The following is a 22,620-nucleotide window of genomic DNA, read 5'->3' on the forward strand; positions in this document are numbered from 1 at the left end:
ATAACTACAAAAAGCAGAGCAGGGATGTAGTGAATAGGACACAAGGAGGAACCTCACCAGGTATGCCTGGAAAGTCTCAAGCTAAATGGAAAACTGAGCAAGGAAGGAAACATGCTGTTCATTGCAGTTTCCACAGGGTCCCAAACTTTAAAACTTTTTATCTGAGCCATAAAGAGTAAATAGAGCCGGGTGAGGTGGCGCACGCTTGTAATCCCCGTGCTTGGGAGGCGGAGACAGGAGGATCGCGCAGGTTTGAAGCCAGCCGCGTGCGCTGGCTTAGGAGACCCTGTTTCCAAATAAAAAATTTAAAATAGGTTTGGGAGTGTAGCCCGGAGGTAGAAGGGCTTCCAGGAACCCCAGTACCACCACCAAAAAAAAGGGGGGGGCAAATAGAGAGCTGGGCGTGGTGGCGCATGCTTGTAATCCCAGCATTCGGGAGGCTGAGACAGAAGGGTCACAGTTTGTGGACAGCCTCAGCTACTCAGTGAGGCCCTCTGCAACTCAGTGAGACCCTGTTTCATTCAGAGGTTGAATGCCCCTGGGTTCCATCCTCAGAGCCACAGAACAACAACAAAAAAACAAAAAACAAAAAACACTGTTTAACACTTAGACTAATCAGAGAAAATGAAAACGAAGATCTTACGTATGGTTTTCCTAACTGAGGCAGAATAAAAAACCATTTTTGGCTGCGGCTTCTATTCTACAGATGTCATATATGACATTTTCCCTGTAATACCATCAAATGTAAAAATGCTTCCCCTAATTTATACACAGTTCAAATTCATTCATTCATTGTAGAGTAAGAAGGGTATAGTTTTCCTATAAAATGCAAGTAATAAACTGTATAAGGTGGAGAGAATTACATAGAAGGGCAATATTTTTCCCTTTCAATTTAACCAATGCCATACATTTTGTTTTTTCCATACCTTTTCCAGTTCCTTCCAATCATAATTTGTATTTCCAATAACCATTGCTTGTAGCTCATTGGGTTGAAAGAGCAGAAGAACTTTCCCTCCACAGACCTTATGAAAGCCCGCATGAAAAGCATCGAATAAGGAAGCCACTGATTTATTGAATATGTAATCCACATAAGCATCAACAAACTCTTGCCTATAGATGAAAAAGGACACATACACACATTAAAGAAATAATTTATAGAGAATACATAATATAAGCTAATTAAATAAAACACTGAGTGTGCTTTGGTATTTTTTGCTACTTATCTACAAAACAGGAAAATGAGTAGGGTTTAAAGTAGACAAAGCTATTTAGGAGTAAATCTATCAAACAAGGCCAAAAAACAGGTATGTCTACACACGAAACATTCATAGTTCTTAGGTTATTTTTTATGGAAAATTTTCATTTCTCTTTTTGTGTGTCCTGGAGATTGAAGTTAGGGACATTCTACCTCTGAGCTACACCCCCAGCCCAATATTTTTTTAATTACTTATTTTGAAATTGGGCCTCACTAAGTTGTGGAGGGCCTCATTGAGTAGCTGAGGCTGGCTGCGAACTTGGATACTCCTGCCTCAGCCTCCCGAGTAAGGATTACAAGCGTGCGCCACCACACCCAGCTGAAATTTCATTTCTTAATGGGTAAAGTGATGCAAATGATTTTTTTTTGGTGGGGGGTGGAACTGAGGATAGAACCCAGAGGCATTCTACCTCCAAGCTACACCCCCCAGTTGATTTTTTAAAATTTCTTATTTGGAAACAGAGTCTTACTAAATTTCTAAAAGCTCCACTAAGTTGCCAAGGCTGGCTTTGAATCTGCGATCCTCCTGTCTAAGCCTCCAAGTAACTAGGAATATGACCATGGGCCACCCCCAGCCTCAAAATAATTTTTAAATAGTTAAAATACATCAAAAATTTGCATGTATCAACCTCTAATACTCCCTAAAAGAGCGGGCTGTTAAAATACTGGATGATGGCAGTACACACCTTTAATCCCAGTACTTGGGAGGCTGAAACACGAAGATCACAGGTTGGAGAAGTGTGAGGTAACATAGTGAGACCATGTTTCGAAATAAAAAATAATACAGGACTAGGGGTGTATGTAGCTCAGAGGCACAATCCTCAGTATCATAAAATAAAACTACATAAATATTGGGTAAAAGGACAGTTTTGGAATTTAAGCAGTCTTAACAGCAGTCTTTTTCTACTTGAATTCCAAGGAATCTGAACAAAATTTATTTTTGGCACTGGGATTGAACAAGAGGCATTCTACCTCTGAGTTAAATCCTCAGTCCCTTTTAAAATTTTAGAAGGCATGGTGGCACATGCTTGTAATCCCAGTACTTGGGAGGCTGAGACAGGAGGATCTCAGGTTCACAGCCTGCCTCAACTACTTAGTGAGACACTGTCTCATATTAAAGAATAAAAAATACGGCTGAGGGTATAGCTTAGAGATAGAATGCTCCTGGGTTCAACCCCTGCTAGCTGGGTGTCGTGGTGTATGCTACACACACACACACACACACACACACACACACACACACACACACTCACTCACTCACTCACTCACTCACTCACTCACTCACTCAACAGGTCTCACTAAGTTGTTGAAAGTTTCACTAAATTGGTAAAGCTGTCCTCTAACTTGAAATCCTCCTGTCTCAGCCTTCCAAGTACTGGGAAGTTGATACAGGAGGATATAGCAAGTTCAAAGACAGCCTCAGCAACTTAGTGAGACCCTGTATTAGAATAAAAAATAAAATACGGCTAGGGATTAGGGTTAGTTTGGGAGGTAGAATGCCCGAGTTTAATCCCCAGTCCCCCCCACAAAAAAAGACCAAAATATCTCCAAGTAGTGGGCACTAATCATTCTTTTAGGATAATCATACTGAATAGAAACGCAGTTTCTTTTTCACTGTATGCACAGTACACATGCACACAAACACCTTTAATTTCCTTCTGGCTCTTAAGAAACAAAAGGATACTGTAAAGAAAAGCGAGTCACAAACCTTTCTATGAAGTATATCTCTCATGAACCAAATAATAAAAATAGGTACTAAAGAATTTTAACATTTTATATCTTTATTTTCTAAATAATAAGACAATTCTATAAATGAGAAGACTGGTAGGGAATACCTACAATCCCAGTACTTGGGAGGCTGAGACAGAAGGATTGAAGATTTGAGGACTGCCTCAACAAGTGGTGAGGCTCTTCTCAACCTAGAGAAACCCTGTTTCCAAACAATAAAAAAAAAATTGGGCTGGGAGTGTAGCTCAAAAGTAGAATGCCTCTGGGTTAAATCCCCAGTACCATCAAAAAATAAAAATATGAGCCTGGTGTGGTGGCACACATTTCTAGTCCCAGCATTTGGGAGACTAAGACAGGAGTACTGCAGTGCATGGACAGCCTCAGCAACTTTTAGTTAGGCCCTTTGTAACTCAGTGAGACCCTGTTTCAAAATAAAGAATAAAAAATAGGGCTGGGGGTGTAGCTCGGAGGTAGAATGCCTCTAGGTTCCATCCCCAGTACCAAAAAAAATAAGTAAAAAAATAAAAATAAATAAAAAAAATTTAAAAATTTTGGATCTATATACTATCAAGTTGAGATGAAAGAAAAAGCCAATTTAGTAATGCAGAACTTTTTTTTTTTTTTTTTTTTTTTTGCGGTACAGGGGATTGACCCAGAGGCATTTTACCTTCGAGCTATACTACCGGGCTTTATTTTATTTATTTATTTATTTATTTATTTATTTATTTATTTATTTATGGTACTGGGGATGGAACCCAGGGGCCTTTTACCTCCGGGCTACACTCCCAGACCTATTTTATATTTTATTTGGAAACAGGGTCTCTTAAGCCAGCAGAGGCTGGCTTCAAACCTGCGTGATCCTCCTGTCTCAGCCTCCCAAGTGCGTGAATTACAAGTGTGCGCCACCACGCCCTGCTTTTATTCTTTATTTTGAAATAGGGTCTCACTGAATTGCAAAGCAAGTATTTGAGGCTGGCTACAAACCTGCAGTCCCCCTGTCTCAGCCTCCCAAATAGTGGTATTACAGGCATGTGCCACCACCCCCAGCTTATGTAGAACTTTTTAACTAAATCTATTAGAAAGTTAAATTTATCTATATTAGTTTAGTCTCACAAGCACAAAAACCTAAATTATTTTATATGCCAAGATATAGTAAAAAAACTTTTTTTGGTGGTACTGGGGTTCCTGGAAACCCTTCTACCTCCATGCTACACCCCCAAAACTTTTATATTTTTGTTTGTAAACAGGTCTCTTAAGCCAGCGAGGCTGGCTTCAAACCTGTGCGATCCTCTGGACTCCACTGCCTCCCAAGCACGGGGATTACAAGCATGCGCCACCACGCCCAGTTTATAGTAAAAAAATTTAAAATTATTCCTCCATTAAGTAATCTATGTGAAATATTTCTTAGGAACTAAGAATTCTTTCAACAATACAACCTTTAAAATAAGAAAAAGCCGGGCGTGGTGGCGCACACTTGTAATCCCCGCACTTGGGAGGCGGAGACAGGAGGATCGCGCAGGTTTGAAGCTAGTGGTGCTGGCTTAAGAGACCCTGTTTCTTTTTTTTTTTTTTTTTTGGTGGTACTGGGGGTGGAACCCAGAGGCTTTCTACCTCCAGGCTATACTCCCAGACCCATTTTATATTTTATTTGGAAACAGGGTCTCACTAAGTTACTGAGAGCCCCACTAAGTAGCTGAGGCTGGTTTCGAACCTGCGCGATCCTCCTGTCTCAGCCTCCCAAGCGCGGGGATTACAAGCGTGCGCCTCCACGCCCGGCTTGAGACCATGTTTCAAAATATAAAATAGGTCTGGGAGTGTAGCCCGGAGGTAGAAGGGCTTCCAGGAACCCCAGTACCACCAAAAAAAAAAAAAAGAAGAAGAAACAGTCGGGCATGGTGGCGCACGCTTGTAATCCCAGCGCTTGGGAGGCTGAGACAGGAGGATCCGCACAGGTTCAACGCCAGCCTCAGCTACTTAGTGAGGCTCTCAGCAACTTGGTGAGTACCTATTTCCAAATAAAGCATTAAATAGGTCTGGAGTATAGCCTGGGGGTAGAAAAAGCCCCTGGGTATCACACACACACACACACTCAGCAAAAAAAAAGAAAAGAAAAGAAAAGAAAAGAAAAGAAAAGAAAAGAAAAAGAAAGAAAGAAAGAAAGAAAGAAAGAAAGAAAGAAAGAAAAATTCCCTTTGCCTTTCTTCTATAATGTCCTGTGCCTTCCTCTCTCTTGGTGTAATTCCTTGTTTTGGTATACTGAATCCACCTAAGATGTAGCAGAAATAAATTTCTTGATATTATGCATGTATGAACATATTTCTATATGAATAAAGGCAGGCAGGGTGTACACACTTGTAATCCTAGTACATGGGAGGCTGAGACAGGAGTATCAAAAGTTTGAAGCCAACCTCAGCAACTTAGACTCTCATCATTGTAACAAGACCCTGTTTCAAATTAAAATAAAAATAAAACAGGGCTAGAGGTGTAGCTCAGAGATTTATCACACCTAGTTCTATCCTCAGTGCCAAGAAAAAAAGTGTACACACACACACACACACAAATATATATGTATACAAATATAGGATTCTAAATTCAAACTAATTTTTTTTCCAGAGTACGTGTGTTACTGGAGATTCAACTCAGGAGCACTTTACCTTTGAACTACATTTCCAACCCATTTTATTTTTTGTTTTTTGAAACAGGGTCTAAGCTGCTGAGCCTTGCTTGTTAAGGTGCTAAGGCTGACCACAAATCTGTGATCTTCCTCCTGTCTTAGCCTCCCAAGAACTAGGACTATAGATGTGTACTACACCCAGCTCAGAATTTTGATCTTCTGGCTTCCAGTGTTGTTTTTCCTGTTTGATGTTACTCGGATTCCTAATCCTCTGTATGTGGTCTCCTTTTTCTTTCTTCCTTCCTTCTGAATGGACTTCGTGCCTCTTTTATCTTGAAGATTTTGAAATTTCATCTATCTTGTGTTTTTCTACTTCCCATGCTTTTGATCTTGAAAGCCATGTTGTTTAATTTGGGGAATGTTTTTGGTATTGTTTCTTTGACAAATTTCACTCCATTTCTTTCCATGCTTTCTTTTTCAATTTGGAGCTGTAGACTTGGCTTAATATCCCTGTTTTCAGTATAGCTCCTTTCCCACAGCTGTACCTAAGGTGGCTCACACTGACAGTCTTTTTTGCTGAATCTCTCTAGGAGGTAGATTTTCTAATCTGCCTAGGCTGGAAAGGGTCGTTTGCCTGGCTACTGGATGTGCGAAAGGAAAGGCGTCTGTTTCTTACAAAAGCCAACCTTTCTGTTTATAGCATGTCCCCAAACCTCATACACTTCCAAAAGGTATGCTTTATGCTCAATGCCCAAGCCCTTGTTTTGCAACATGAACTGGCGAGCTTCTTGGCATCTCCATTCCATTTTATGCTGCAACTTTTTCTTGTTTGCTGAAGTTGCCAACATTTTCAGGCTTTCAAAACTGTGTTAATTTGGAGCTGGGTGTGGTGGTTCACACTTGTAATCCCAGCATTTGGGAGGTAGGAAAATCGTGGGTTTGTGGATAGCCTCAGCTACTTAGTGAGGCCCTTTGTAACTCAATGAGACTCTGTTTCAAAATAAAGAATTAAAAACAGGGCTGGGGTGTAGCATGGAGGCATAATGCCCCTGGGTTCCATCCCCAGTACCCAAAAAACAAACTGTGTTGACTACAGTATCCTCTCACTCCTCTTTGTTCTTTTACCATCTTTTCATTCATTTGTTGATATCTTAAGGGCATTTCAGGAGCAAAGACAGATTACTTCCTCAATAAACAGTCCGAGATTAAATTTAACCTGAGTAAAAACTAAGGGTTGTGACATGTTTCTAAATACAGAGAAAAATGTCTGCAGAGTCCCATTATTCCCGCTGTTGCTGCTATGTCTTACTTACCGATTTTGCTTGTTAACAGCTGTGTCTGCACCATTTAGAACCAGTTCTTTCACTTCTGTTGCACCAAAGTTTTCAACTGTGATCTAGTAATTTAAATTTTTAAAAAAAGTCAATGTCAGACTCAGAAAGGAGAGTACTTTAATAATCTATTATATCTCCCTTTTTCTCATTAGATATAAAATCTAGACAATTTGAAAAAAAATTCTGATACCACAAGTTTAGCTTGGAGGTAGAATTTCTGCCCCTGAGTTCCATCCCCAATAGAGCGCGCGCGCGCGCGCGCACACACACACACACACACACACACACACACACATGAAAGAAGGAAAATTAAAAAAAAAAAAAGAAATGCCAGTTGCAAAAGAACTAGAAGGACAAGATTCTAAAACACTAGGAGAGGAGAAGGAATCTTACTGAGCACATCAATTTAAAAAAAAATAAACATAGCCAGGCGTGGTGACGGACGCTTGTAATCCCTGCACTTGGGAGGCTGAGACAGGAGGATCGCGCAGGTTCGAAGCCAGCCTCAGCCTCAGCTGCTTAGTGAGGCTCTCAGCAACTTAGTGAGACCCTGTTTCCAAAAAAATATAAAATGGGTCTGGGAGTATAGCCCAGAGGTACAAAGCCTCTGGGTTCCACCCCAAGTACCACCCAAAAAAAAAAAAAAAAAAAAAAGATAAACATGAGAGAAATGATTATGTTCTGAAAATATGTGGCAAGAAGCTCAAAAAAAAGAAAGCTAAGTATATGAAAATATTGTGACATTATACAATTTGGTATGAGTGGGGGAATACAAGGTAATTGTTTAAAAGTGCCTGATAATAATGTCTTTTTTTAGAATGGTACCCATTCTAAAACTTATATTCTGCGGGCAACAGAGATACTAAAACTCTAGAGAAGAAATAGCAATAGAAAAAAATGATTTAATATATTGAGTTTACAAATTTGATGGTTAATAAATCAGAAATTAAACTGCTTGGAACTCAAAATTTTTTAATCTATTGAGAATGATCAACACAGATTCAGACACTTAAATGGATATAAATAAATCAACTGAAAATAGGAACTAAAATTTCACATGAAGTAGTGAGGAAAAACTCCAAAGATGAATCTTCTTGCAAAAAGAGAAAAGGGAAAAAAAGTACTTATTTCATCTATCAAATTTTCTTATAAACGCAGCATTCTTAAAATGACCAAAATACTGATTTTTTTCTTTCAGTACTGAGGATGGAACCAGGGACATTCTACCTCTGAGCTATACCCCCAGCCCTATTTTTTATTCTTTATTTTGAAACAGGGTCTCACTGAGTTGCACAGGGCCTCAATAAGTAGTGGAGGCTGTCTGTGAACCTCAATTCTCCTGTCTCAGCCTCCCAAATGCTGGGATTTCAAACATGAGCCACCAAGCCAGGCTCTGATAAAAGTTTTTTTTAAGGGGGGCACTTTTTTATGGGTAAAACTGTGTACTGGCACAATATGACATCATCAGGAGAGACTAGGGGAGGAAAATTAACAAAGACACTAATTTTTTTTTAAAGAAAAAGAAAATTAAAGGCTTTACCAATTTCCCAAGAGTCTAATTTATAATATTCAAACTGTTTCCTTCTAAAGTGCCTAATCATCCTTGATAACTTTCTCTTCTTTATTGCCAACTGGTCTATTTCTGCCAGGTCTTCATTTGTCAGTGGCTCTGCATGTGACTAGACTTGGTTATTTAACATTTCTTTCACTGACTTAATAAAATTTTTCATCTTTTACATGACTGGCAATTTCATTTCCAAGTAATACTGGAATGTATTTATTTGAGTGTCTATTCTCCTAAGTCATCCAACAGTGAGTAAGACCAGATAGGCAAGGATAAATATTAGTGTGAAGGAGAAAGGCACCTATCGGAGGGAATTAACCTTTTAAGCGGTAAGTTCATTAATAACTTCTCCTTTTATAATACATCTTTGCTTTCTAAGCATTCCTGTAATTGCAGGTTCAAAAATATACACATAGATAAAGATATCTTATATTTGTTACTATCTTACCCACTCCCACCTTCCATGGTACTGGGGACTGAACCCAGAACCATACACATACTAGCTAAGCGCTCTACTACTGAGCTACATCCCCAGCCCTTTTCATTTTATTTTGATACGAAGTCTTGCTAAGTTGTCCGGCTGGACTTTGACTTTGCAATTCTCCTATCTCAGAGTAGCTGAGATTATCCGAGTGTGCCACCATGCCTGGTTTTATAAATATCTTCAGCATAAAGTACATAAAATGTGAAGTCATAGAGCTGGGTATGAATACTGACTCTGATGTGGAATTATTGTTTTGCTTTCTTTATTTGTAAAATAATGTAATACTAACTTCACAGGAATACTAAGGATAAAATGAAATAATGCATATATTGTGACCAGCACATAGCAAATGTTTAGTAAGTGTAGGTACAGAATTGAAAATTCCATCTATCAAAATAAAGACAAACTGCCAGGCATGGTGGCGCACGCTTGTAATCCCTGTACTTGGGAGGCGGAGACGGAGGATCGTGCAGGTTCAAAGCCAGCCTCGCTGACTTATGAGACCCTGTCTCCAAATAAAATATAAAAAATAGATCTGGGAGTGTAGTGTAGCCCGGAGGTAGAAGGGTTCCATCCCCAGTACCACCAAAAAAAAAAAAAAGACAAACCGTAAGGCACAATTTAAAGAAAATAATCTAATGTTATATGACAAGTTTTATTTTACATAGTATGTTAAATGAGAGAAATAATAATCAGGCTAACATATGTTCTTTTATCTTACCGTAAAATTTAGACAAAATGTTTCCTCTATATTATCTTCTGGATAATCCAGTAATTGCTGCATGCTTCTGTAAAATAAATATATATGTCTTTAAGGTAAAACTTTATTAGGTATTTTGAGTATTTTGTTTATGAGTAAATATATACTCATTCCCTTTTGATAAAACACTCCCATTAATTTGTATTTTAAAACCTATTTCGTAACAGTGAGTGTGCAATGGCAAACTTATGATGCAAAATAAAATTTAAAAAAATCTAGTTTTTCCCCTCTCTCTGAATAAAAAGGCCACATACCAACTTATTATTATTATTTTTTTTTTTTTGGTGGTACTGGGGTTCCTGGAAGCCCTTCTTCCTCTGGGCTACACTCCCAGACCTATTTTATATTTTTGAAACAGGGTCTCTTACGCCAGCACGGCTGGCTTCGAACCTGCACGATCCTCCTGTCTCCGCCTCCCAAGCGCGGGGATTACAAGCGTGCGCCACCACGCCCGGCTATACCAACTTATTTTTAAGACTTGCCTTCTTTTCAGAACTGGGGGCTGAACTCGAGGCATTCTACCTCCAAGCTATACTCCCAGCCCTAGCTTTTTTTTTTTTTTTTTTTTTTTTTTAAGGGTCTGGGGAGGATGGAACCCAGGAGCATTCGACCTCCGAGCTACACCCCCTGCCCTATTTTTTTATTTCTTATTTTGAAACCGGGTCTCACTGAGTTGCAGAGGGCCTCACTAGGTAACTGAGGCTGTCCGCGAACTGCGATCCTCCCGTCTCAGCCTCCCGAATGCTGGGGTTACAAGTGTGCGCCACCATACCAGGCCCAGCCCTAGTTTTTGAAACAAGGTCTCACTAAGTTGCAGACGACCTCACTAAGTAGCAGAGGAGCTGAGGCTAGCCACGAAACCTGTGGTCCTCCTATCTCAGCCTCCCAAGTACTGGGATTACAAGTGTGCGCCACCTCGCCCGTCTAAGAATTTTCTTATTTACATGTGATTTTTATTCCATTTTATTTTTTGTGGTATTGGGAATTAAACCAAGGGGCATTGTACCTTTAAGCCACACTACCAGTATTCCCCACCTGGGTACTAAAGGTGGGACCCAGAGGCATTTTACCTCTTAGATATACCCAGCCCTATTTTATTTTGAAAAAGGGTCTAAGTTGCTGAGGTTGGCCTTGAACCTGTAATCCTCCTGTCTCATCTTCCCAAGTACTGGGATTACGGACATGAACCAGGAAGCCTGGCTCACCTCCAGCCCCTTTTTATTTTTTGTTTTTGAAACAGGGTCTTGCTAGGTTGCCAAAAGTCTTGCTACTTGCTGAGGCTATCCTCAAATCTGCAATCTTCCTGTCATAGCTTCCCACGTCCTGGGATTATAGGCATTAACTACCACACCTGGTTTGATTTTTATTGCATTTTATGTAATAAATTTAAAAATTTTATATACTCAAAGTAAGAATAAGTGTGTAATTAAAATCCACCCAGAGCTTTACTCATGCTAGGCAAGAACTTTACCACTGAGCCACATCACCAGCCCAAAAGTTCAGATAAATTATTTATTCAGTTGTAGAAAATACTATCTTTCTGTATTTATTATCTGATATTTGGAAAGTACTGATAAACCACTAAATATTGAATTTTGGCCTGACCTGGTGGCACACGCCTCTAATCCTAGTAGTTGGGAAACTGAGAAAAGAGAACAGCAGATTTGAGCATAACAGTTTAGTGAGACCCTCAGCAACATGAGTTCTGACTTTCAAAAATTCAGACTTTCTATTAGAAAAAGTTAGCCAATTTTACCGAGTGAATTCAGTCTTTCAGTAGGAAATTTTTATCTTAGTAACATATAAATTTTCCTTTATTAGAGAAGGGACATATGTTTCCTCTAATATGCCCAAACAAGTAAGCATTGGGGATACCAGAGGTACGCCAGATAATGGAAGGGAAATCTCAGCAAAGTTTGAATGGAAAACTAAGAGAGGAAGGAGGCTGAACTTGATTGATGAGCGGCTATTTCCAAATAGGTGTAAAAATACAAATATAGCAAGGTTAGCCTGGGTATTAAGTATCGGGAGGGGGGAAGGGAAATGAGGGGCGGGGAGAGGGCACCAAATACAGATTAAATGTATAACATTTACTTTCAATAAAATAAAAATAAAATAAATTTTCCTTTCTTGGAAAGGTTTTTGCTTATTTTAGATTTATGTGTATATATACTTTCGTGGTACTGGGGATTAAATCCAATAGCATTCTACCCAGCCTTTTTAATTATATTTCTAAACAGGGTCTTGCTAGGTTAATGAGAGCCTTACTATTGGCTGAGGTTATCCTCGAACCTACGTTCCTCCTGTCTTAGACTCCCAAGTACTAAGATTACACGTGTGTGCCACCATACCTGGCTTACTAGAGTAATTTAATAGAAACACAAAACATAATTATTCTTGAAAGGAAAGCTTTCTGTACATTCCCCATTTTTAATATCTCAAACTCTATCCTTAACACTTCACAACTAACCTCCCAACATCAGGCATTAGTTCCTTCAAATCATCCAGGGACGGCTTCTTTTTTAGGAGTTTCTTATATAAAGCCAAAGGAAAATGGAGGTCCACAATAGTGAAATTATAAATTGCTAATCCACAGATAACACCAATCAAGTGGAACAAATCACTGTCTTCAAATGTCTAAAAAATACAATAATGAAAAAGTCAGTCTTATCTTCTAAGCTAAAACATTAAAAATTTCTCTAAACTCATAATAGATGTAAATATGTGAAAAAATATATTTATATATACATATATATATATATAAGTTCATATTACAAAAACACATAGACATGAACCAAAAAAGTTCTTCTTCATTAACTCTCTGGCATAGCATCAATGTTAAAAAGTTTTGTTGCTGGTCCTGGTGGTATATGCCCATAATCCTAGTACCTGGGAGGCCGAGACAAGAGGATTGCAGGTTTGAGGGCGGCCTTAGCAACTTTGAGAGACTAGCAGCAACTGGAGAGACCCTGTTTCAAAATAAAATAGAGTTGGGGTATAGCTCGGAGGTAGAATACCTAGGGTCTAATCTCCAGTAACAAACCAAAACAAACAAATTTTTTTGCACGTTTCCATTCAATGTATTTTCTACCACTTAAGAAAACACTTTGCTGACGTAATTGTGTGTATGTGTGATTTTACAATCTACTGCTTATATTTATAGATAAAACCAGTTGGTTTTCTAGAAATATAAGCATTTCCAAGTCTTTTGACATTAAATTAGGGCTGGGGATATAACTCAGTGGTAAAGAACTTGCCTAACAGGGGCAGCTGTAAGTTCAACCCCTAACACCATGAAAAACAAAACAAAACAAAACAGAACATTAAATTAGAGGTAAAATTATTGCAATACCTTTCTGATTTAAAACACAATATATTATTTGAAATTTGGGGAAAATAAAATAGATATCTGCAAATCTGATCACTTAAGCTAAATAAAGTCTACTTGAAAGAAGGCATGTATGTATATGTGTGTATGGTTTGTGTAGTGGGGGTGGTAGTGGTATTTGATCAGTGCATGCTATATACATGTACGGACTTATCACTGAACTTGATTAATATGTACATATTAATAAATACTACAACATATAAAATTAAAATATTTCACAAACCAGGTTAGTGGCAGGCCTCTACTCCCAGTGCTTAGAAGGCTGAGGACAGGTGGATTGAAAGTTCTAGCTTTGCTTGTAATCCCAGTATTTGGGAGACTGAGACAGAAGGATCGCGGTTTGCAAACAGCCTCAGCTCCTTAGTGAGGCTCTCTGCAACTCAGTGAGACCCTGTTTCAAAAAAAAAAAAAAAAAAATAGGGCTGGAGGTGTAGTTTGGAGATAGAATACCCTGGGTTCCATCCCTAGTAACACACACACACACACACACACACACACACACACACACACACACACACACAGAATATTAATGATGAATTTATACATAAAATAGCACCGGTATACACACTACTCAGAAATGAATCACTTGCCTTCAGAGGAAATGAATCCTATAAGAGAAAAATGAGCCAGGCGTGGTGGTGCACAATTGTAATTCCAGCATTTGGGAGGCTGTGCAGGAGGGATCATGGTTTGCAGACAGCCTCAGCCTACTTAGTGAGGATCTTTGGAACTCAGTGAGACCAGGTTTTAAGATAAAGAATAAAAAATAGAGCTGGGGGTTTAGCTAGGAGTTAGAAATGCCCCTGGGTTCAATCCCCAGTACTGCAAAAAAAAAAAAAAAAAAAAAAAATAGGTCTGGGGTGTAGCTAAGAGGTAGAAGGCCCCTGGGTTCCATCCCCAGTACTCATCCCCTCAACACAAATGTTTCTATTACCTCTTTATAAAATTTATATTATAGCAGGCAGCCGTGATGGTGCATGATTTTAACTCTAGCATTTGGAAGGCTGAGAGAACAGCATCACAGGTTCACTGCCAGCATCAGCTATTTAATGAGGCCCTCCACAACTTAGTGAGACCGTTTCAAAATAAAGAATAAAATAAATTTATTTTAGTACCACTAAAATAAAAAAAAAAAAAAAAAACTTATGCCGGGCGTGGTGGCGCACGCTTGTAATCCCTGCGCTTGGGAGGCGGAGACAGGAGGATCGTGCTGGTTCAGAGCCAGCCTCGCTGGCTTATGAGACCCTGTTTCAACATAAAAAAGTTAAAAAATAGGTCTGGGAGTGTGGCCCATGGGAGTGTATCCCGGAGGTAGAAGGGCTTCCAGGAACCCCAGTATTACCCCCCTCCAAAAAAAAAAACCTTATACCAACTGATGTGGCATGGGATAGTTTTAATAGCTTATGAGAATTTTCTTTTCTTTTTTTTTTTTCCAGTACCGGGGATGGAACTCAGGGGCAGTCTACCTCTGAGTTATACCCACACCTATTTTTTATTCTTTATTTTGAAACAGGGTCTCACTAAGTTGCAGAGGGCCTCACTAAGTAGCTGAGGCTGTCCACGAACCACGATCCTCCTGCCTCAGTCTCCCAAATGCTGGGATTACAAGCATGCACCACCACACGCAGCTAAGACAAAGATTTTAAATAAACTGTATTTAATACACTTGAAGAGTGAAGGGAAACCACAGACTAGAGTTGTAGGAAACTAGGATAATAGTGCATCATCAAATATAGAATATCAATATAGAGAAAGGGGATAGAGGGGAGAGAGGAGGAGGGTGAGGATGAAAAAGGATCAAATAAAAATTCTGGAGCTGGCTGGGTGTGGCAGCGCACGCTTGTAATCCCCACGCGTTGGAGGCGGAGACAGGAGTATCGCGCAGGTTTGAAGCCAGCCTCTCTGGCTTAAGAGACCCTGTTTCCAAATAAAATATAAAATAGGTCTGGGAGTGTAGCCCGGAGGTAGAAGGGCTTCCAGGAACCCCAGTACCGCAAAAAAAAAAAAAAAAAAAAAAAAAAAAAAAAGAAGCTGAAAGTATATCCTTTCTTTTAAAAATTGATAAATTATTGGCACTAGGGATTGAACCCAGGGCCTAGCCCATGCTACATCCCCAGAAATATTTTATGTTTTATTTGGAAACAGAGTCTCACTAAATTGCTGAAACCTGAGGCTGGCTCACTAAAGTAGCTGAGGCTGGCTTTGAACCTGGGTGAACCTCCCTCAGCCTCCCAAGCACTGGGATTACAAGCATGCGCCGCCACGCCCGGCCTCATATCCCTTTATTTTGAGAGAAGTTCTTCCTAAGTTGCCATGACTGTCCTCAAACTTGTGATCCTTCTGCTTCAGTCTCCAGTGCAGGCAGGAATATAGGTGCGCATCATCATGCCTGGCTAAAATATCCTTTTGTGATGAAGGGAAAAATATGTATAGAACAGCTCTGGTTTTTTGTTTTGTTTTGGTTTTTTTGCAGTTCTGGGCATGGAACCCAGGGGCATTCGACCTCTGAGCTACACCCCAAGCGCTATTTTTTATTCTTTATTTTGGAATAGAATTTTACTGAGTTGCATCGGGCCTCACTAGCTGAGGCTATCCATGAACCGTCATCTTCCTGTCTCAATCTCCTGAATGCTGGGATTATAAACCGTGCGCCACCACACCTGGCTCATAACAGCCCTGGTTTTTAAAAAATTTATTTATTTATGATCCTGGGGATTGAACTCAGGGACATTCTACCTCTGAGATGCAGCCTGATTTTATTTATTTGGAAACAGGGTATTACTAAGTTGGTGCAAGTCTCACTACTTGCAAGGCTGTCCTTGAACCTTTGGTCTTTCTGTCTCAGCTTCTGAAGTACAGGCGTTGTAGGCATGTGCCACCACGACCGGCCCAATTTTATTTTGAAACAGGGTCTCACTACATTGCAGAAGGCCTCACTAAGTACCTGAGGCTGGCCGCGAACCTGTGATCCTCCTGTCTAAGCTTCCAAGTACTGGGATTACAAGCATGCACTACCAACACCTAGCATATAGCCCTGTTTTTAAAAATACTTATTTTAAGCTGGGCGTGGTGGTGCACGCTTGTAATCCCAGCATTTGGGAGGCTGAAACCGGAGGATTGTGGTTAGCGGACAGCCTCAGCTACTGAGTGAGGCCCTCCACAACTTAGTGAGACCCTGTTTCAAAATAAAGAATAAAAAAATAGGGCAGGGGATGTAGCTTGGAGGTCAAATGCCCCTGAGTTCCATCCCCAGACCCGCAAAAAAAAAAAAAAAAAAAAAAAAAAAAAAAAAAAAAAAAAAATCCAAAAAACCAAAAAAAAACTTATTTCAAAGATTCATAAATCACAGTAATATTACGCATTGAGTATTAATGACTGCTAATATTAGATAAGCTGGCCAGTATCCTGGAAGAAAGACTAAGTAATACATAATTTTATTATACAGTAGGAATTCTATTCAAATTCTTCTCAATTCAGAGTTGTAAAAAAATCAAACCATTCATTTTACTCAATCACAAGTCAGCAATCTTTTCCCATAAAGAGCCATGTGAATATTTTAGTCTACTGGGTCTCTGTTATAACTACTTAACTCTTCTGGCATTGTAACTTAAAAGCAGCCACAGACAACAGGTAAATAAGTGAGTGTGACTTTATTTACAAAACTATGTGCTTAAGTTTTGGCTTCTAGACTATAGTTTGCTGGCCCTTTGGCTAAATGATGAGAGACCTATGATCTCTAATACTGATAATTCTTTTCAAAATCAATTATTATTCAATTCCAAAACTGAAATAAGTCAAAGGAAAAATCAACATTATTTTGAGACTATTAACTCATTTTGTTAATTTAAAATGTGTTTAGTACCATTAAAATGTTTTGACAACTCCTATTATATAAAATTTTTCAAATTGTAATGAAGCATACCTCTGGATATAAATATATTAGGAATCTAGTAATAACTCTTACTGGTATAATTTGATATATCTAGGTATATATACATAGGCATACACAAAGAAGTAATTTACATTGTTGGATATGTTACCTTATCAGAAAACCAAATCAGTCTGGAATCTTCATAATATCTAAACATGCCATATTTAGGGTCCAATAATTCCCTCATGATGAGCAAGAAAAATTCTTTGCGTACCCCTCCTGCATCAACAGCATCCTCTCCAACAAATATAACCTAAAATAGCATAATGCAAACACTGAATGGACTGTAAAGAAATCAAAGTAAATTCTGGAGGCCCTATAACATGCTACTTATTATTAATAAATGCTCAGCAATTTATAGTTTAAAAATTACATAAATTTATTACATTTCAAGGACACACTAAAAACAAGACAACTTAAAACAACTTCTAAATAAAAATCCCAGTTATACAGAAGAAAACAAGAAATTACCTTGAGTGGCTTTTTGTAATCTATGTTCTTTGTTTTCCGAAGGACTTCCATTGCATCTCCTACAATATTTTCTCTACGCACCACTAGAATTAAGCAGGGATTCACCGATTCAATCACTGGGAGAAAAAGAGAGGAGACGTTCTGTCTGTGGGCCTGGTCAATAGCCATCTAGAAAACAAAAGATTAAAATTTTAATAGAAATGCTACAAAGAAGCTACTGTGATTGGATATGCTAGCATCTACCTCTTGGAGGTTATGATTCCAGGAATAATTCCAATGCTACTGATTTCACATAGCAGTTAACACAGCATCTAATATGGCATTAGAATTTAGTGAACTGAGAATACAGAGTAGTGATTTTTTTAAATAGTAGTACTGGGGATTCCACCACTGAGCTATATCCCCTGACCTTTTCAATTTTGAAACAGGGTCTTACTAAGTTACTAGATGCTACCCTCAAACCTGTGATCTTGTTTCAGCCTTCTAAGTACTGGGGTTACAGGCATGCATGGCTTGGGATTTTTTTTTTTTAATTGGTGCATTATAGTCATAAATCTTAATGGGATAAAAGACTTGTGGAGACATACATGCACACATCACCCAATTAGCCCTTACCCGACCCTCACCCCATTCCCTCCACATCCCTCCTACCCATGCTTGGCTTAGTGATTGACTTTGATATGTTTAAGTACATCATGTGCTTAAGAGTGTTTCCCTCTTCCCCCCTCCCATCCCCTCAGTTAGGTCCTCTTATTGGCTCCTCTATAGACTTTCCTCTTCATCTAGAGTTCCTGCTATTACCCATTTCTCCCTAGCTTTTGCATATTAGGGAAAGCATCTGATTTCTTATTTTTTGTGACTAATCTCTCTTAGCATAATGTTCTCCAGTTCCATCCATTTCCCTGGAGATTTTTATATTAATTTTATATTAATTATTTCACATTAATTTTTCTATTAATCCAAACATTATTAAGCCCAGATCTGCAATAATACTGCTCAACCTGAACATTTTTTTTCTAAAAGCATTAATAATAATACCTAGGGGGTAGAAATGGAGAGTTAAAACAGCACTAAACAAACCCCTAAAGAGAATGAGAAACAACCTGGCTAAGGCAGCACATTATAGAAACACATCTAGAAGAGTGGTCAGCATTTGTGCTCACACACCAAGCATTTGGCCTTCAGCATGTACAGCATTTGTTCTTTTCCTATGGCATTCCCTGTGTTCTTGTTCTAAAACAAATATACCATATTAAAGCTTAAAATACCATTTTAACAAAGAGTTTCCCTCAAAACTACTTTACTAGCACATAGAACCAAACAAAAATATTTTATCTGGAGATGAAAATAGAAGCAAATCTCTAAAAATTTCCCTTGTATTTATTAAAATGCCTGGGATGATATAAAACACGAAATGCATTTGAAAAAAAAAAGATAGTTATATAAAATATACCCAATGACTACTGTATACAGCCAAGTCTCAAATATTTACTGTTTAGAAATATCACAGAAAGAACTTTTTAAAAACCCTCTCAAATCCTCAAATTAGATCAGTATCATATAATATTTTACCTGCATCTGTAAGACTGCATCTGTTTGTAACAGAGTAGTTTTTGCTTGGGCATCAAATACAAATGGATATGTACAGATTGTAACAGGGATATCTGCCAACTGGAAATAAAAGATTAACTCATTAGTACAAGTTAACTAGTGAAACATCTATTGTGGGTGCTGTCATTTCTTGAAAAGAGCACTTTCATGATCTATTCACTTATATGTGGTTCAGGAATTATATAACATGTTTATTTCTAAATGTAGAGTTTTTCTTGATAATTAGATGAAACACTAGGATAAACCCAATTTCCAATTTTAGAAGGCAAATGAATCCTTAAAAACCTATACATTACAAATAAAAAGTATTTTAGCATATATTAGCTCCAAGTTTAATGAATTATGTTTATTTTAAAAATGGGGTTAGCCGGGCATGGTGGCACACACTTGTAATCCCAGTATTTGAGAGGCTGAGACTGGAGGATTGTGGTTCCCGGACAGCCTCAGCTACTAGTGAGGCCCTCTGCAACTTGGTGAGACCCTGTTTCAAAAATAAAGAATATAAAATAGAGGAGGGGGTACAGTTCTTAATCGAATGTCCCTGGGTTCCATCCTCAGACTCACACACACACACAAAAAAGAAAGAAACAAACAAAAAAAACAGGTTGATATTAAGTACCACATCCAGTTCTAATGTTAAGGCTACTCTAGCAACTGAGACCGCTGAAAACTAATCTGCCTGTTCCTTCATTTAACAGATATTTCATTTAATAGATACTGAGTGCCAGGAGGGGGTTAAAGTTATAAGCCAAGTAATCTTTCATACAGTCAAAATTCAAAATAAGCATCATTATTTTTATTCTGTTAGTTGTTATTTTGGAGAGCTGATCTCTTATCAGCATGATCAGACATTAGATACTATAAAGACATTTAACCAGCCGGGCGTGCTGGATCACGCTTGTAATCCCCACACTTGGGAGGCGGAGACAGGAAGATCGCGCAGGTTCGAAGCCAGTCGTGCTGGCCTGTTTCCAAATAAAAAGTATAAATTAGGTCTGGGAGTGTAGCCCGGAGGTAGAAGGGCTTCTAAGAACCCCAGTACCACACACACAAAAAAAAGACATTTAACCTAATGTAGTGATTGCTATTTTAACCATGAAGTAACATACAGGTATGAATTGTCAGTCACATATTCTTGCAGTTAGAGATGGCCATCTATCCAACAATATACATTTTCTTGTATCAAACATGGCTATATTTTTTGTGCTAGACCTGAGATAGAAACCTGCTGAGGGTTCAAATGGAGAACTGATAGACCAAGAAAAAAAAAATCCCCTTTTAAAAAGTGATTAGAAAGTCCTTTTGTATTGAGAGCCTTGCTATGTTGCTGTGATCCTCCTGTCTCAGCCTCCAAAGTATTGGGATTACAGGCATGCAACACTATGCCAAGCAAAATGGTCTTTTTTCTGTGCTAAACATTTACAATTTCCCTAGCCCTTCTCAAATTAATATGGGTTCCAGCTCTTTTTTGCTACTAACTGCCTTATTTTCAATGGATATCAATTTGTCTTCCTCACCTTTGAACTCAAACCAAAATAATCTAATATTGTTCAATCACTATTAACTGCTCTCATTAAGATAATATGCTAAGTTATATTATACCTTAAATTATCTCTCTTTAATATTTTTCATGTGACAGAATTTACCTCCATCCTCTATTTGTAACAACCTCACTACTGATCATAGAAAGGCATTTTACTACTATGAAAGTCAAAGGTTTAAATATTTCTAAGTCCCCTTTCACTTCAAAATTATTTTCTTTTGTGTGTGTCTCTCTCTCCTTTCCCTCTCCGCATGCCCTCCCTGCCCCCCTCTCTCTAGATCACTCCAGGGCCTTGTGCATGTTAAGCAAACAGTACCTCTACACCCAGTCTTACATCATAATTTCATAATATTTCTATTTGAGAATGAGGAAAAAAATATTGAACCTATAATTTAGTTTTGTCTTTTGGCACTGGGGATTCAACCCAGGGGCATTCTATCACTGAGTAACACCTCCAGGCCTATTTTATTTTTATTCTGAAACAGGGTCTTGTTAGGTTAATGAGTCTCACTATTTGCTGAAGCTGTCCTAAAACCTGCCTCAGACTCCTAAGTACTGGGATTACAATCCTGTGCTAGCACGCCTAGCTTAAATCTATAATTTAAACCTAACTCAATGCTTCACTGGTTTTAGTGCAGAGAAAACACTATCAAGTAAACAAAGTAACAAAAGCAAAGTGAAACCTAACATATATAACAGATAAAAGTAATACTCTAATGTTCCCAAGTGGTAAAAGGTGATTCAGGGTTACTGACTACTTAAAGTGCTATAACTTTGTTTATTGAGTACATAAGACAAAATAAAAATGATCATATTGAAAGCTTTATTTTAAGACAATTTCAAATATCGATTTAGGTTTAAAAAGTGAAGATCATTTTACTTCTCTAATATATATTTTGCTTTATTAGGTAAAAAACAAAAAGCCTTTTTTATATTCTGAGGACACATTATGAGACAAGGAGAATAAGAACCACTTAAAGCAAACTTAGTTGAAAGGCATCATACAGATATAATGCTAACTAAAACAAGTTTTAGTTCTCTTCAGAAAATTCTTCTGATATTACACAGGATAATTTCTATTAAATCAATTTTTAAAATACCTTTTTTTTGTGGTACTGGAACCCAGGGGCATTCTACCTCCAAGATATACCCTCAGCCCTATTTTATAATTTATTTGGAAACAGGTCTCACTAAGTTGCTGAGAGCCTCACTAAGTAGCTGAGGCTGGCTTCGAAGCTGTGCAATCCACCTGTATCAGCCTCCTGGGAGCTGGAATTACAAAGCATGCACCACCACGCTCAGAGAATTATGTATTTTACTTTATTTTGTGTACTGTGGGTGGAACCCAGGGGATTTTCTACCTCCAGGCTATCCTCCCAGACCTATTTTTATACTTTTATTTGGAAACAGGGTCTCACTAAGTTGTTGAGGCTGGCTTCGAACCTCTGTGATCCTCCTGTCTCAGCCTCCCAAGTGCTAGGATTACAAGCGTGCGCCACCATGCCAGGCTTGAATTCTTTACTTTGAAACAGTCTAAGTTGCGGAGGGCCTCACTAAATAGCTGAGGCTGGCTGTGAACCTGCAATCCTCCTGACTTAGCCTCCCAAGTACTGGTATTACAAGTGTGCGTCACCACTCCCAGCTATACACACATGTATTTTATTTGGAAACAGGTTCTCACTAAAGTACTGAAAACCTCACTAAGTAGCTGAGGCTGGCTTCATACTTGAGCAATCCTCCTGTCTCGGCCTCCCAAATACTGGGATTACAAGCATGTTCCACCATAACTGGCAATATGCACAATAAAAAAAAAAATACAAAAAGGAATCTTTGACTATGACACAGAATGTATCTCACGCTGAATATGAAACTATTACACCAAACTTACCTCAGTCAATCCATGGGTGACATCCTAAAACAGCAGTGCAGAATGCAAC

General features: G+C 38.5%; 1 protein-coding gene across 4 annotated transcripts in view; it reads right to left on the reverse strand.

The window, feature by feature from the left end:
- The window catches only part of HERC4 (HECT and RLD domain containing E3 ubiquitin protein ligase 4), a gene marked incomplete at its 5' end in the record, with an annotated part of 110,088 nt that overhangs the window by 3,310 nt on the left and 84,158 nt on the right, over positions 1 to 22,620 (reverse strand). For 2 of the 4 annotated variants that reach the window (XM_080694272.1, XM_080694270.1), the window contains 7 exons: positions 927 to 1,110; positions 6,911 to 6,993; positions 9,701 to 9,767; positions 12,210 to 12,376; positions 17,168 to 17,311; positions 17,530 to 17,697; positions 19,102 to 19,200. In XM_080694272.1, coding sequence (XP_080550398.1) covers positions 927 to 1,110; positions 6,911 to 6,993; positions 9,701 to 9,767; positions 12,210 to 12,376; positions 17,168 to 17,311; positions 17,530 to 17,697; positions 19,102 to 19,200 — 912 coding nt within the window. Of the gene's footprint in view, positions 1 to 926; positions 1,111 to 6,910; positions 6,994 to 9,700; positions 9,768 to 12,209; positions 12,377 to 17,167; positions 17,312 to 17,529; positions 17,698 to 19,101; positions 19,201 to 22,571; positions 22,596 to 22,620 lie in introns of all 4 variants that reach the window. The other 2 variants (XM_080694269.1, XM_080694271.1) reach the window with 2 other exon arrangements.

The sequence above is a fragment of the Muscardinus avellanarius genome, assembly GCF_963383645.1.
Source record: "Muscardinus avellanarius genome assembly, chromosome: 4".
NCBI lineage: Eukaryota > Metazoa > Chordata > Mammalia > Rodentia > Gliridae > Muscardinus > Muscardinus avellanarius.